Source organism: Petaurus breviceps, unplaced genomic scaffold, assembly GCF_028583685.1.
Source record: "Petaurus breviceps papuanus isolate PSGF00001 unplaced genomic scaffold, PetGlider_PUasm1.0 567, whole genome shotgun sequence".
In the NCBI taxonomy this organism is placed as follows: domain Eukaryota; kingdom Metazoa; phylum Chordata; class Mammalia; order Diprotodontia; family Petauridae; genus Petaurus; species Petaurus breviceps.
The window spans coordinates 8505505-8519731 of NW_027186383.1; the positions used below are offsets into that span (position 1 = coordinate 8505505).

General features: G+C 41.5%; 1 protein-coding gene across 3 annotated transcripts in view; it reads right to left on the reverse strand.

Moving 5' to 3' along the window:
• Window positions 1–14227, reverse strand: part of GIGYF2 (GRB10 interacting GYF protein 2) — a 170969-nt gene that overhangs the window by 104496 nt on the left and 52246 nt on the right. For 2 of the 3 annotated variants that reach the window (XM_069103229.1, XM_069103231.1), the window contains 2 exons: window positions 4755–4884; window positions 3037–3132 (listed from right to left, as the gene is read on the reverse strand). In XM_069103229.1, the coding sequence (XP_068959330.1) occupies window positions 3037–3132; window positions 4755–4884 (226 nt within the window). Of the gene's footprint in view, window positions 1–3036; window positions 3133–4754; window positions 4885–14227 lie in introns of those variants that run through there. The other variant, XM_069103232.1, reaches the window with a different exon arrangement.

The following is a 14227-nucleotide window of genomic DNA, read 5'->3' on the forward strand; positions in this document are numbered from 1 at the left end:
AACTATGGAACCAGGGCCAATGGCTATTTTTTAGTTAGAGAAGCAGAGAGCCAGCATCAGATACACTGCTGGTCTGTCCACAAAGCAGCTTCTGAGGAGGTTGGGCTCTATCTACTTCCCCTACCCTCCCATCAGGCAGCAAAGTGAAGAAAAGGCTCGACTGTGTGCAGTCCCCCACTGAGGTAGAAGGAGGGGGATAGCCCCAGGCCCAGGAGAACCCTTGCTGGTACAGTCCTCCATCTGGTGGAAGCTGTGAGAACTGCAAGCCTGCTGCCAGGGAGGGACATGGAACCAGGCCCAATACCCTCTACTGTGGCTTGACTGCTTCCCTTTTCCACACAGGCTAGCAACTTTAAGAATGTTAGTCCATTTATTATAGTTAACAGAAAAAGTCCCCAGTCCTCCTGTGAGGCAAACAAGTTCATATGTAAAAAACTAAAATGAAATCTGCTAAGTATCGCTATTCTAAGCAAAATCCCTGGAGATTACTGCAGGTAAACCCCTGGATGCCAAAACAGGTATCTGTGACTCTCTGAGCGCAGCATTCTGTGGTAAAGGAAAACTGGACAGCAGGGTGGTCAGTGTCCCCCCCCCCCCCCCCCCCCCCCCAGCCTTGCAGCTCTCATAGCTACCTGTAGATGGAAGCCAGTACCACTGAGGCCTCTCCTGGCTTAGAGCTCCTTCCCCTCCTCCAGGCTCAGTGGAAAGCCTTTTGTGGTTTAGGGCAAAACAACCCAAAAAACAAAATACCCATGTCCAAATATCCTACTTTCTTTATCTTCGATGTTGGTATAACTAGAAGAGTGTTAATCAGGAAGATAATGGCATCAACAGGTAACATGAGAGGGAGGGATTAATAAAGCTGGCCCCTGAAGAATGATGGTTCTTCCTCAGTTAATGTTCCAAGTGAACCATTCAAAGTGACTTCCCTTTAGCAAGGTCCTTGTTTCCCAGACAAAACTGTCACCCCTCGAGACTAAGTCCTGTGGCTGTCATTTTCCTTGTGCTTTTTTCATCAGGATCTCAGCACACTCTAGGTATAAAATGAAAATGGCTGTTTATCCAAAACATGCTCATCAGGATCTATCCAGAAAAATGGATAAAAACCAAGCTCAAATGCTGGGTTTAGGAATTACATTTCTCTCCAGCAGTTATGAGTACTACAAACCCAGAATATAATAATAATAATAGTTGAGATTTTTATACTGTTTACTTCCATTCTCCCAGTTAATCCTCTATAAAATGCCTGGAAGGTAGATGAGACGATAGAATCTTCAACAGTAGAGCTGAAAGGGACCTTAAAAACCATCAAGTGTAACACCCTCATTTTTCAGAAGAAAAGGGAAACTAGCTAGGGCAGATGATTAGCCCTAGGTCATGTGGACAGCAGCCTTCTGATTTCAAAGCCAGACTACAGGTACTCCCATTTTACAGTTAAGGAAACTGAGACAGAGAAGTTAACTAGTCACAGATCTATGAAATGTGAGGTGAGATCTGAACCCAGGCCTCCCCAACTCCAAATCCAGTATTGCTGCGATCTCACAAAAAAAGAGGAGTCACTGCTGATAATCAAACACGGCAAGTCACATCTGAAAAGGCTATTTCCCCCCCAAGTCTGGAAGAACATGTGACCTGCCACTAACCTGAACACCACCATCCTTTCCCTTGCTTATCTGCACGCTGAATTCCTCTGACACCTCGAAGCAAAAGCAGCTACATATCAGAAGTAAAAACCAGGAGGAAGCTCACTGGGCACTCCGTGAGCACCCAAGGCTTGAGTACTGATGTCTCACCTAGGCTTGGAAAAGGTCTGGGACGTGAAAAGAGGAAGGCCCCCAGAGACCCCACTGCATACTGTAATGGGAAGAGCAGCAGAGCTGGGATCAAGGAGCGCTGAGGCTGCCAGCCACTGAGCAGCCGACCCAGCTCAGACCCAGCCTGGCTCTCGAAGACTGTGAGAAAGCTTCCTGCCCATTCTACACAAGGCATTAAGCACTCAATGTGTTGGCTATATTTGGCTGAACTGCTCTCCTCTAAAACCTGTTTTACCAGGGAAGGCTCAGTGGGTGGGGGAGAAAGAAGGACAATATTCAGAAATGAGTCTAACTTAAAAACAAAAGGTAGCAATAAATTACATATTGAATCACATACTAACAAGTGCTTGGGTTCACGGTTAGCAATCTTCAAGTATTCTTTCCAAGTCATATCATCACTTACTACAGAAAAGCAAACAACCCTAACCCACCCACAAAGAAATCAGCAGCCAGGCCCAGAGATGCGGCCTGAGTGCATCAGGTGCCCTGGGCAGGATCAAAGCTTCAAGAGGGAGCCACATGCTCAGACTGTTTAAGTCCAATGCTTTTCCTCCTGGACATGTGATCTTTCCCACTGCATCTGAAACAGTTTCCACTTCTGTAAAAATGAGGAGATTCATTACACTACCTACATAAAAGAGTTATGTGTTCAGTTGTTTTTTAGTCGTGTCTGACTCTTCAGGACCCCTTTTGGAGTTTTCTTGGCAAAGATACTGAAATAGTTTGCCATTTCCTTCACAGTTCATTTTACAGATGAGGTAACTGAATCAAAGAGGGGTGACCTGCCCAAGGTCACACAGCTAGTTAATCTCTAATCTGAGGCCAGATTAGGAGGAGTCATGCCAATTCCAGGCCCAGTACTCGATGCACCATGGTGCCACCTAGCAGCTCAAAAGTCATAGTGAGGATCAAAAGGAGAAAGCACAAGAAGCATTTCAGCTACCGGAAAGTGTGGGACAAATGGAATCTCTTCTTTTTATTATTGTCATCTTCTAAATGTAAACCAGACTCTTATTCTCAGGAGAGATGGAGGGCAGCTAGGTGGCACAGTGAATAGAGCACCAGCCCTGAAGTCAGGAGGACCTCCGTTCAAATTCACCCTCAGACACTTGACACAAAAAGGAGCCGTGTGACCTTAGGCAAGTCACTTAACCCCAATTGCCCTACCTTCCCCTCTCTAAAAAAAAGAGAGAGAGAGAAAGAGAGAGAGATGGACACCAACCTGCTCTTCTTCTGTAAAAGGTACTAGTGCCAGTGGTGGTAGGGGCTCCTCCTGGAGAATAGGCAAAAACTCCTTATCCTGAAGGTCTGAAGGTATCTATGGAAGCAACGAGAGCACAATGACTGCCAGCCCGACGCCCCCCCGGGTGGATCACCACGGTCACTGCAGGCAGCTCCCTCCTCTAATTAGTCTCTACAATGCCCAGAGAGTTCTCCAAGAAAGATGCGATAGCACCAGGAAGCACTTTCTTGACTTGACATATGGATCTGTCTCAGCTTTTGTAAATTATATGGGGGAAAGAACCCCTGTATTGACTTACCTAAGTTCCCACCCTGTCCCCCAGCATCTTGATTCTAAAACAAGTAGTAGAAAAAGGTGTAATAAAAGCCTCTACAATCCAGAGCTGAGAGCTGGGAAAGCTGCCCCATCACACCCTTCCCTTCTGAGGGGTGGAAGGCTGCATGTGCCCCAATGCTCAATGGGGCAGGCGCCTGGCAGGACTGTTTGTCTTCTCTTCCTCTGAAAAGGGAAGGCTCACTGGGTAGGGGAAAAGGAAGGGCTATATTTAGTAATGAATCTGACTTAAGAACAAAAGGTAGTGGGGCGGCCAGGTAGCACAGCGAGTAAGAGCACCGGCTCCAGTGTCAGGATGACATGTGGATCAAATCCGGGCTCCGACACTTGGCACCCACCCAGAAACACCTGGCCGTGTAACCTTGAGCAAGTTACTTAACCCCAATTGCTTAGGGGCGGCCAGGTGGCTCAGCGAGTAAGAGCACCGGCTCCAGTGTCGGGATGACCTGGATCAAATCCGGGCTCTGATACTCCAATACCCAGAAACACCTGGCCGTGTAACCTTGAGCAAGTCACTTAACCCTGATCGCTTTAAAAAAAAAAAAAAGAACAAAAAGTAGCAAAATAAATTAAATTCTGAAACACAAATTTAAAAATTCCTGGGTCCAAAGTTAGCAACCTTCAATTAAACGCTAAAAGTCACATTGTTTAATACAGAAAAGCAACAGCCACAAGAAATCAGTAGCTAGGTGCATTGTGAATTTGTAACCCCACCCCATCTTGATGGAGTTGCTTATATCGTAGCCAGTTGCCTAAGTGACCATGTGAAAGTAACTTACTTCTCTCAGCCTCAGTCTCCTCATCAGAAAAAATGGGAATTAGAGAATCTGCTGCCAGGGAAGTAACTTATGTATGGGTTAGGGAAACCTTAAACCTCATCTTTGCTGCTGCTGTTCCATCTGAAAAGAGCTTGGGGAGTCTTGCCCTGAAGCTTGGGTTAGAGGCTTTAGTAACATGGAGCCTCAGGAGGGAGGCCCAGGCCTGGAAGAGGTCCGTGCCAGAGCTCATGATTCCCATGTCCACGACCACAGGGCACCAGTATCCTGGAGGGGACTGGATTCTGGTCTCCAACTCAGGAGAGCAAAGAGTCAAGAGATGAGGAGTACCCAGGGAAAATGCCACCTGCAAAAGAAGGCCACCTGAGGGCAAAGTGCTTCCCCGTCCGCCTTTCATGGGGAAGCCTCTGCTGCCAGTGTACTGTCAGATCTGACTCTGGAGGAAAAAAAGGCACCATGAAAAGCTTTGGGGGAGGGGGGATCTGTGCGTGGAGCTGTTCTCCAGGGCCCTTCCACACAATGCTCTCTCCATCATCAGTCACGGAGCAGTCTTAGTCTTCTCTTTTATTTTAACATCTGTATGATTACCTTGTTATCCTTTAGAAAAAGTGCTAACATCTCCTCTCTCCCATAGCGATAGTCTGCTAATTTATACTTCGGCAATGCTGGAGAAAGCGGAGGGGACGTCACACTGCCACCACTGGACAGAGCTCGAAGCCTGGAGGAAAAGCAGAAGTGCAAAAGAGAAGGGAGACAGGGAGTCAGACATGCAACAGAAGGCTCATACAGACTAAGGGCGCTCCGGGAAGATTTTTCTCAGCTGCCACTGAGGTCACAACCAACCAATGGTGCCAAGGTCTTTGCTCTGTCATTCTTGTTCTTTGCTCAGGGTGGCATCTGCCACTGCCGACCACTCTCCTTTCAGGGTTTCGGTGATACCATCACTGCCCCCTCTCTCAGGGCTCCTCCAATGTGTGTGACCACTCATCCCTCTCCTCTGGTTCACCACGATCCACAGCCGGCCCGAACAGTGGCCATCACGCAAGGCTTTTTGCCCTACACCTTTTTCCTCTTTTCTGACCTTCTTTCTTTAGGTGACTTAATCAGCTCCCACCATCATAGATGATTCTCAAAACTATGTGTGCCCCAGTGCTCCTGAGTACCACTCCAACACCACTAAATGCCTACTGGACAGTTATAACTAGATGTGCCAGAGGCATGTCAAACTCCGTATCTTTTCCCAAAACCCACCCTCTTCCAAATGGTTCCCCATTCCTGTCAAAGGAACAACCCCTCTTCTAGTCACTAAAACGCCGGACAGCATCCCTGATCTGGAAAACAGATCCAGGAGAGATAATTTTAAAATTACTGGACTACCTGAAAGCCATGATGAATAAAAGAGCCTAGACACCATCTTGCAAGAAATTATCAAGCAAAACGGCCCTAATGTTCTAGAACCAGAGGGCAAAACAAAAACTGAAAGAATTCACTGATCACCTCTTGAAAAAGATCCCAACAAGAAAACATGGCTCCAAGCTCCTTTTCCAGACTCAGCTAACATAATACTCCCACCCCTACAACCTGACCCAGCCAAAATGGATCTTAGCTATTCCTTACCAGAGATAGCTCCCATTTGCACCTCTCTGCACATGGCTGCCTCCATGCCTGTAATGCAGCCCTCCTTACCTCCCCCTCTCAAGACCTGGCTTCCTTTCAAGTGTAGCTCCAACCAACCTCTACCAACCAACGCCCTGTCCAAATGGCCCAGTACTTTCATATGTGTTTCCCAACACAGAAAAGAATCCCTCTGAGGGGAGGGCAGTTTCCCTTTTTGTCTCTGTCCTTCTCACAATACACCTGAAATAACAACTGACCCCTCAGTGGTACTTAGTAAACGTTGCTTGATTCAATTGTTTCTTAAATAAAGCTGGAATACCATGGTTTTTGACAAATCAAAATCCCAGGACACCTAAAAGACAATGAGAAAAGAGTAAATGGGTTGGGATATATTAATCAGAGACAGTGTGGCTGGAAGAGGCAGACAGTGCACATGTTCTGTCCTGTCACTCTCAAGACACTTGAGCAGGAGTCCCCAAAGTGGGCTACCTACAATGAACCTGCAAAGTATACAGAAAATATCAGAACTTGCATTTATTTTTCTTTTAAAAAATAGAAAATTTGTGGAATATCTATGTCAGGGGCACTCTGTGAACCTTAAAGACCTATATATATGTGAATGACTACCTATCCTTGTCATCATGAAGAATACTACAACCTATTATTTTGTGAATTTATGGATTACACAATCCAATTTTAAGTATACTAATCCTCATAAAATAACTAACTTGAAATGTTATCTGCAAAGAAATTGCAGATCGAAGTTAATATTAATAATGCCAGCAAAAGTAAAGAAGAAAATGGCAGGGCTGATATATCTCCTCCTGGTACATGACAGTCTTCCTCACCCTCATTATTATGGAAAAACAATGCTAATCTAATCAAAGCTGATGAAAAGTCTAGCAAAAATTTGCCATTAATTAATGATGACCATTCTCTTTATGAATACTAGAGAAGAAATAATTGTCGTGTGAAGCCATCATACATAGTCAGTGACATGGGATCACAATATTGCATTTAAACATTTGGGAAGATTGAAATTCAAATCCTGCCTTAGACATTACTAGTTGGGTAGCTTTGGGGGAAGTCTATTCAACTCAGATTCAGTTTCCTTGTGTATAAAACAGGGATAATAGTACTCATTCACTGGTTTGCTGAGAGGATCAAATGAGTTAAAATATATGTAAAGTGCATTATAATCATGATTTATGAAACACTTGTTGCCAGGAATTATAACAATTTGTCACAAATTTAAAATTATCATATCTGCAAATTTAAAAAAAATTATCCTGTTAAAATTCTCTAAAATAAAGCGTTTCAATGAATTTTGAACCCATTTGTTTAAAATGTAAATTTTTAACACTTAAGGTCAGAATTTAACTTAATTTAACAATACCTTCTGGGTAGTTGCAAAAACAGATTTGCACCATGGAAATTGATTAGCCAACCTCAACAAAAACCTCCATGGAATTGGAGGGACTGCAAAATGAGCAATATGATAGATGCCTTTCTTCCTTCCATTCTGATCTATATCCCTTTATTAGGTGTGTATTTCTACCATGACAGCGGTTAAAAATTAGGCATCAAAATCAAACTTTTGAATCGCTCACTGTACACAATGGGTAATAACCAAGATTTTATTTAAAACAATAAAGCATACTCAATTAGATTGTTTTCATTTAAAAAGTTATTATTTAAGGGGCGGCCAGGTAGCACAGCCAGTAAGAGCACCGGCTCCAGTGTTGAGAAGACCTAGAGATCGAATCCCAGGCTCAGACACTTAGCACCCACCCTGAAACACCTGGCCGTGTAACCTTGAGCAAGTTACTTAACCGCAATTGCTTAGGGGCGGCCAGGTGGCTCAGCGAGTAAGAACACTGGCTCCAGTGTCGGGATGACCTGGATCAAATCCGGGCTCAGATACTCAGCACCACACCCAGAAATAATAACTGGCCGTGTAACCTTGAGCAAGTTACTTAACCCCGATTGCTTTAAAAAAAAAAAAGTTATTATTTATTTTAGAGAACATTTTGTTTATAAAACAAAAATTAAGGTACTTTATAATATTGCTTATCTTATCTTTATCTTAACCTTAAGTTCTATTTTTGTGTATTTTAAAAATAATGTACATGACCTTAGTATAATCATACATGTAAACATTTCATGAAGCAGACTATACTAGGGCTGTTTGCTCACTGTTTTAAACCGAAAGTTATATAAATGATCAAAACAATGTGTATGTCACTGATCTAGAGGAAAGCAGCCTTAATTTTGATGGCCACCAGGATTCATGGGAGGACAGAGACAAAAGTGCACAAAATGTGAAAATGTGGCTAGGTTCAAATCCCCACCACTGAAAGGTTTATCCATTTTAATGGAACTACAAAGGTATTAAAGCATAAGCAGAACAGCAGAGAAAAACTGATGGCTGCTTGAAGTTTTATGATTCAGATTATTTTAATTGAATAAGGTCCACTACAGTAGTAACATCTCTGACACATCAATAATGAATGCAGATGACAGAACGGTACACCTCATTTGCAGTGGTAGAAGAGCTTGCGACATCAAGCTCTTAAATTGATCATTAAAATATACATTTTCACCTTTGCAAATAAAAAAAATATCAAAGAGTACACAGAATTAGCTCTAGTTCCTCATTCTAAGTAACAAAATTAGAGTATGATTCCCTTATCCTACTGTCATGTGGAAATGACCTTAGAGTGTAAAGGAGTTGGCAGCTACCTTCTCTCAGCACAGTGATTTTCAATAACAAAGCAGACTTTGCACCAGACTTCAAGCAAACAACTTATTTCCAATACCAGTAAATCTCCATATAACAAACCCCAAATATTAATGCAACAAAAGCTGCCCCACTGCTAATGACGCTAAATCATCCATAATATCTCACCAATCGCCAGAGCCCATTCCTGCCCTTGCCCTCCACTTGGGCATTCAGAACATGGCCAGGCTCACCTACTACGTGGAAAGTGACTCATTTTCAACAACCAAGGTAGCTAACCACATGAAATAAATTTATTTCAAAACCTCCACTCCTAATGGGGTTAACTGGTAATTCTTACCTCGAGTTTTAAAGAAAGACTGCTTACCATGGGGTTTTATACAACACAGAAAATGTGTTCAATATAGTTCTGAATTTACTATTGATAATAAAATGTACCTGCAGCATCAGTCTCACATGCCAGTAGAACTGAGACAGACAAGCTTCAAGATTAATACCATACTTACTGCTGTCTCTTCCCAGCCCACAAAAATCTCTCACCCAAATCTCCAAGCTATCAGGTACATTAAGAATCTCAAAAAAATAAATAAATAAAATCATCTTTATGTCCTGGGGTCTACATTAATGATCTCAATTTCAAAATCCAAAATAAATCCAAATCTGATAAATCGATCAATCAATCTAATCAACAGATCGTTATTTGGTACCTACTATGTGCTAGGTGAAAGGAGTTAACATTCTCATATCAATCACAGGATGGCAGCTCTTTGCGTTCTAGCAAAGAATAGGAAACTTAAGGGGGAATGGCTGACCAAGTTATGCTGCCTGAATGTAACAGAATACTATTGTGATGTAAGAAAGGAACCTGAGAAGGTTTCTCTGAAATGATGTAGAGGGAAGGACAATTTATACAATAATAACATTGCAAAGGCAAACAACTATGAAAGACTTTTAGAATTCTGATGACACATGTTACCCATCTCCTAACATAGAGGTGATGGATTCAAGGTGCAGATTGAAACATACATTTTTTTTGATACGGTTAAAGTAAGAATTTGTTTTGCACGAATAGTCATAATTGTTGTAAGGGGTTTATGTTTATTTCTTTTTCAGTGGAGGAGGGGAAGGAGGAAAGAATGTATATTTTCATTGTTTGGAAAAGAAAAATTTTTTAAATTCAAAAACATAAAAGGAGAAATTTGACTTTTCCAGTCAGAATTTTTTTTCTATAAAACATAAAGAGTTTAAAGTGATTTATCTTTTTCCAAAAAATCTATCAAGAAAGTATTAGACTGTGTTGCCCTAGAATTTATGCAAGAAAAGAGCTAATGAAATCCTAAGGTAGACTGATTCCAATACAGAATGACAGGAAAGAAGACCCTTTGAGTAAAATAGCTAAAATCCACTCCACTGATAATCATGTTTGTACTTTATCTCTTAGAATCATGATCTTCCTTGTGTAAAGTGCTTTGCAAATTTTAAAGCCAATAGAAATGTTACTATTATTATTTTCCTAGTCTTTTAATATTCCTTCCTCCTGCACTCCAAATTCAATCAGTTCCCAAAGTATCTTCAATTCTACCTCAATGCCTCAGTCCCCTTCTCTCCATCCCACTTCAGACCATACTCTCTGCCTTGATTACAACAGAATTCTGATATCCATAGCCAATCTCTCCTCATTCTAATTTATTCTTCACACAGATTTCAAATATTCTCCCCAAAACACAAATCTGACCTCAGCCCTCCACTGACCGAAACCTTCTTTAGCTTTTTAATATCAATGTCAATTCCTCAAGCTGGCATCTGAGGCCCCTGAGTCAAACCCAATTTTCCAACCTTACTCCACATTAATACTCCCTTTCATGAATTCAATTTTACTTATCTCGGCAAATATTTAATAACCTAAGAACAAATAATTGTGCTAGGCACTTGAGACACAAAAGAGGACCCACCCCTGCACTCTGAGAGCTTCTGTTACAGTCAAACTGACTGTTCCCACAAACCCTCTATGTTCCACATCCAACCTGCAGGAACTAACAAGTTTTTGTCCTCCTCCTGGAATGGAATCCTTTTTAGGGAATCTTAAAAAGCGTTAAAATGTCCCACTTTTTCTTGGCATTACTACTGTTAACCCTTTCAAGATTAAGAGAAAGTAAGGGAGGAAACGCAAGTAACAAACAGGTACAGTCAAGCCAAAGAAATCCCTACAGTAACCTTGCCCTTCTATGTCTCCTCCCAGACCCTCTGAAAACAAGGCTAAATACTGCTTTGAACAATGTTTAAGGCTGGTTGCTTTTTCTTTACAATATTATCTTCATATAAATTGTTCTCTTGGTTCCCCCTCAGTTCATACAACCCAGGATTCTAGACGTTTGTTTATCATCTCTTAATATGAACTGGGACTCCCTTATATCTATATGCCACAGTTTATTCAGCCTTTCCCCAACTATGAGGCAATTTAAGGCTCACATCACTTGGGTTCCTTCCCCTTTTCCCCCTTTTATTCTCCTCCATCAGAATCAGGAAGATTGAGGTTTGCTCCCCAAAATTACCCTCCCCCTTTTCCACCTCTACCACACTCCTCCCCTGGCTATTTCCCAGTTGAATCTGCTGTATTTGGCGGCATGTGTGTTTTCAACCCCCCCCCCTTTTTTTTTCAGATAGGAGTGACGTCATCCAACGTTAATTCCACCCCCAACTCTCTCCATATTTGTATCAAATTATCATGCATCCCACTCATGAGAAAGAGCAAGCACGCCCCTTTTTTGTTTCTACACTCTTCTTCCTTTTACTCTTCTTTCCTCAAACCATCAGAAGGGAAGTAATCCACCCTCAAGTCCTATTTTCTTACTCAATTCCCTCAATATTCTTGAAGTCATTAATGTTCTGAAAAAACACTTCTTTTTTCTCCAAGTGTAAGCCCCCACCAAAAACTTCAAATAAATTTACATTACTAGGCCTGTTTGGACTCTCAGGTTTGCATTTCAAACTTCCTTCTCAGTTCGATTCTTTTCATGAAGAATCCTTGGAGTCCCCTATTCCACTCAAGAACCATTTTTTCCCCTGTAGAATCAGAAGTGCTCAGCTCTGCAACTTGATTTTTTGGTCCACCTCTCAAGCCTTTTGGTTTTCTGTAGTCCAGATCTTCTGGTGTTTCTAAGCTACCAGGTCTTAGGGGACCCTGATTCTAGTACTCTGGACTTAAACTGCATTTTTCAGCATTCTTGTAGAATTTTTCTTTGATGTGGAAGTTCTGGATTTTGGCTATGATATTCCAGAGCCTTAATCATTTGGACTCCTTTCAGTAGATGATGAGTAGCTTCCTTCTATCTTTATTTCCTCTAAGAGATTTAGTCAGTATTCATTAATAACTTCTTGAAAAAAGAAGTATGAGGGGTGGCTAGGTGGCACAGTGAGTAGAGGCCTGGCCCTAGAGTCAGGACGACCTGAGTTCAAATCCGGCTTCAAACATTTAACATAAAAACTAGCCGTGTGACCTTGGACAAGTCACTTAATCCCAATCACCCTACCTTTCCCCCTCCAAAAAAAAAAGGCAAAAAGAAGTATGACCAGACCTTCCATTTTTTTAAAGTCATGGTTTTCTGGGGGCCCAATGATTATTAAATTATACCTTTCTGACATGTTTTCCCGATCTGCTGCTTCTGATCTGGTGGCTTATCTTTTTTTCTACTTTTAGAATCTTCAGATTTTGTTCTAGTATTTCTTGCTATCTCATGGAATCCTTGATTTAAATGGCAAATTCTAATTTTCAAGATGTCTATTTCTTCATCAAGTTTCACCAGTTTCTCTATTTATTCTAAACTACCTAATCTCCTTCCAACTCTTTCCTCCAGATCTTTTATTTCATTTTTTATAATTTAATTTCTCCTAGGTATTCAAGTAATCCTTGTGAAGAATCAAACTTAGAATTGCAGTAATTTTTGAAACGGGATGGTGTTTTCTTTGCCTTACCCCTTTAGCTTTGTTGGGACTTTTTGCCTGTTTTTCTCCCCCTGCCCAGGGTCGGGGGGGGGGGGGGAGTAGAGCTTCCCTGCATGGTTTATCTCTGAGTCCCTGGGGTTTTGCTACTGATATGTACCTCCCCAGATCTGTCCTCCCCTGGATCTCTCAGGTTCAATGAGGACTGAGCACTGAGGACCACAGACAACCTAGGCTAGAGTTCATCATCACTGCCACTCCCCACGTGGGGCTTCCTCAAGGCTAATCCTCCAGACTTATTGCATCTGGACACAGAGGCCTACAGGTCACATAGTCATGCCCCTGGCCAGCTCTGGTCTCACAAAAGAAGCTGACCCGCACTAGAAGTGGATTTGCTGGTAAGATTCCTGTAAACTTTGGATTTCTGTGCAATTCTGGACTATACGAAGTCCTTTATTGTAGTTACTTATTGGATTAAATGCTTATTCTTAGTCTACTGCATACTTCAGGGTTTTTGGTAGAATATGGGTGTTCAACAGCAAATCTGGCATGAAGTCCTAACTAGCATTGATCAACCACTTATGATTTACCATAAAATTTCTACACTAATATTTGGAAATACTAATACAAGCAAAAACAGTCCCGGCCCTTAAGAAATGTTCACAGCAATTAGAAAATAACTGGTCAAACCAATCACAAATGAAAAATAAATATCAATAGTACAGTTCAACCACTAAGCTATGTAGTTGGACTGAAAGTCTCTCTGACATAGTTCATCAAGTCAGTTTACTCATTGCTGGGAGCCAAAGAGGCTTGATCAAGATCTCAGATAATTACCTTGATATCAGTGGACCCGAATATCAAAGACCTCTTTGAGACAAGGTCAAGTTAGCTCCTGAGTTCTATTGATATGGGTTACACTTAAAAGGATGTTGTTTGAGTTCTGAGACCAATAGGCTCTGCCCCAAGACTTGACTTGTTCAAAACCAAAATATTTGAATTCTTAGGTGGTCAGTTCCTATGCAGATGTCCTAGATGATACAGCTTTGGTATTTGGCCTTGAAGCCAGTGCTCAAGAGCTTCCTTTGTTATGTGACTGCATATGAAAAGGGTTAACTGGCTCTTTCTAAGACTCTTGAACCTAGAGAAGGAATCCTTATCAAATTATCTATCCAGGATCCAACAGACTGGGTAATGATTAGAAAACTTGAGTCCCCTTCCTTTGTCTCTTTTGCTCAATAAAAACCTTGTCCTGAGAATCAATAAATGGATTTCATCCTTCCTTGACATGGCTTGGTCATTTCTTATTCACGTCTCCGAATCATGCTACCTGCTGGACACTGAGCAGCCCATGGCAAATGGGGCCCAACGTGGGGCACACAGGAACCTGAAAGGAAGGGACCAAACTTAAGTCTCTAAGGGTCCTTTGATCTTTCCTTTCTATAAATAATTGATTAAGGAACAACTTTCAGGAAGGTACTTAGTAGAAGGGTTGTGTATTTATTAGGAAGTATCTTTTGACAATATTTAACTATTAATAAAATTTAAAAATAAAACAATATTATAAACTTAAAAAAGGATTAAAAAGGAAGAAAAATTAGGATTTGAAAAAGTGAAGAGTATCCCTACTGATCTCATCAAAGCAATATCTAAAAAGATGATTTTTTTTACCTGACATGATTTAACATAGAGACAAAATACAGATCTTTTCTTAAATACTTTATTAACTTTTGATTTACATCATTTGTTTCCATCAGATTTTGAG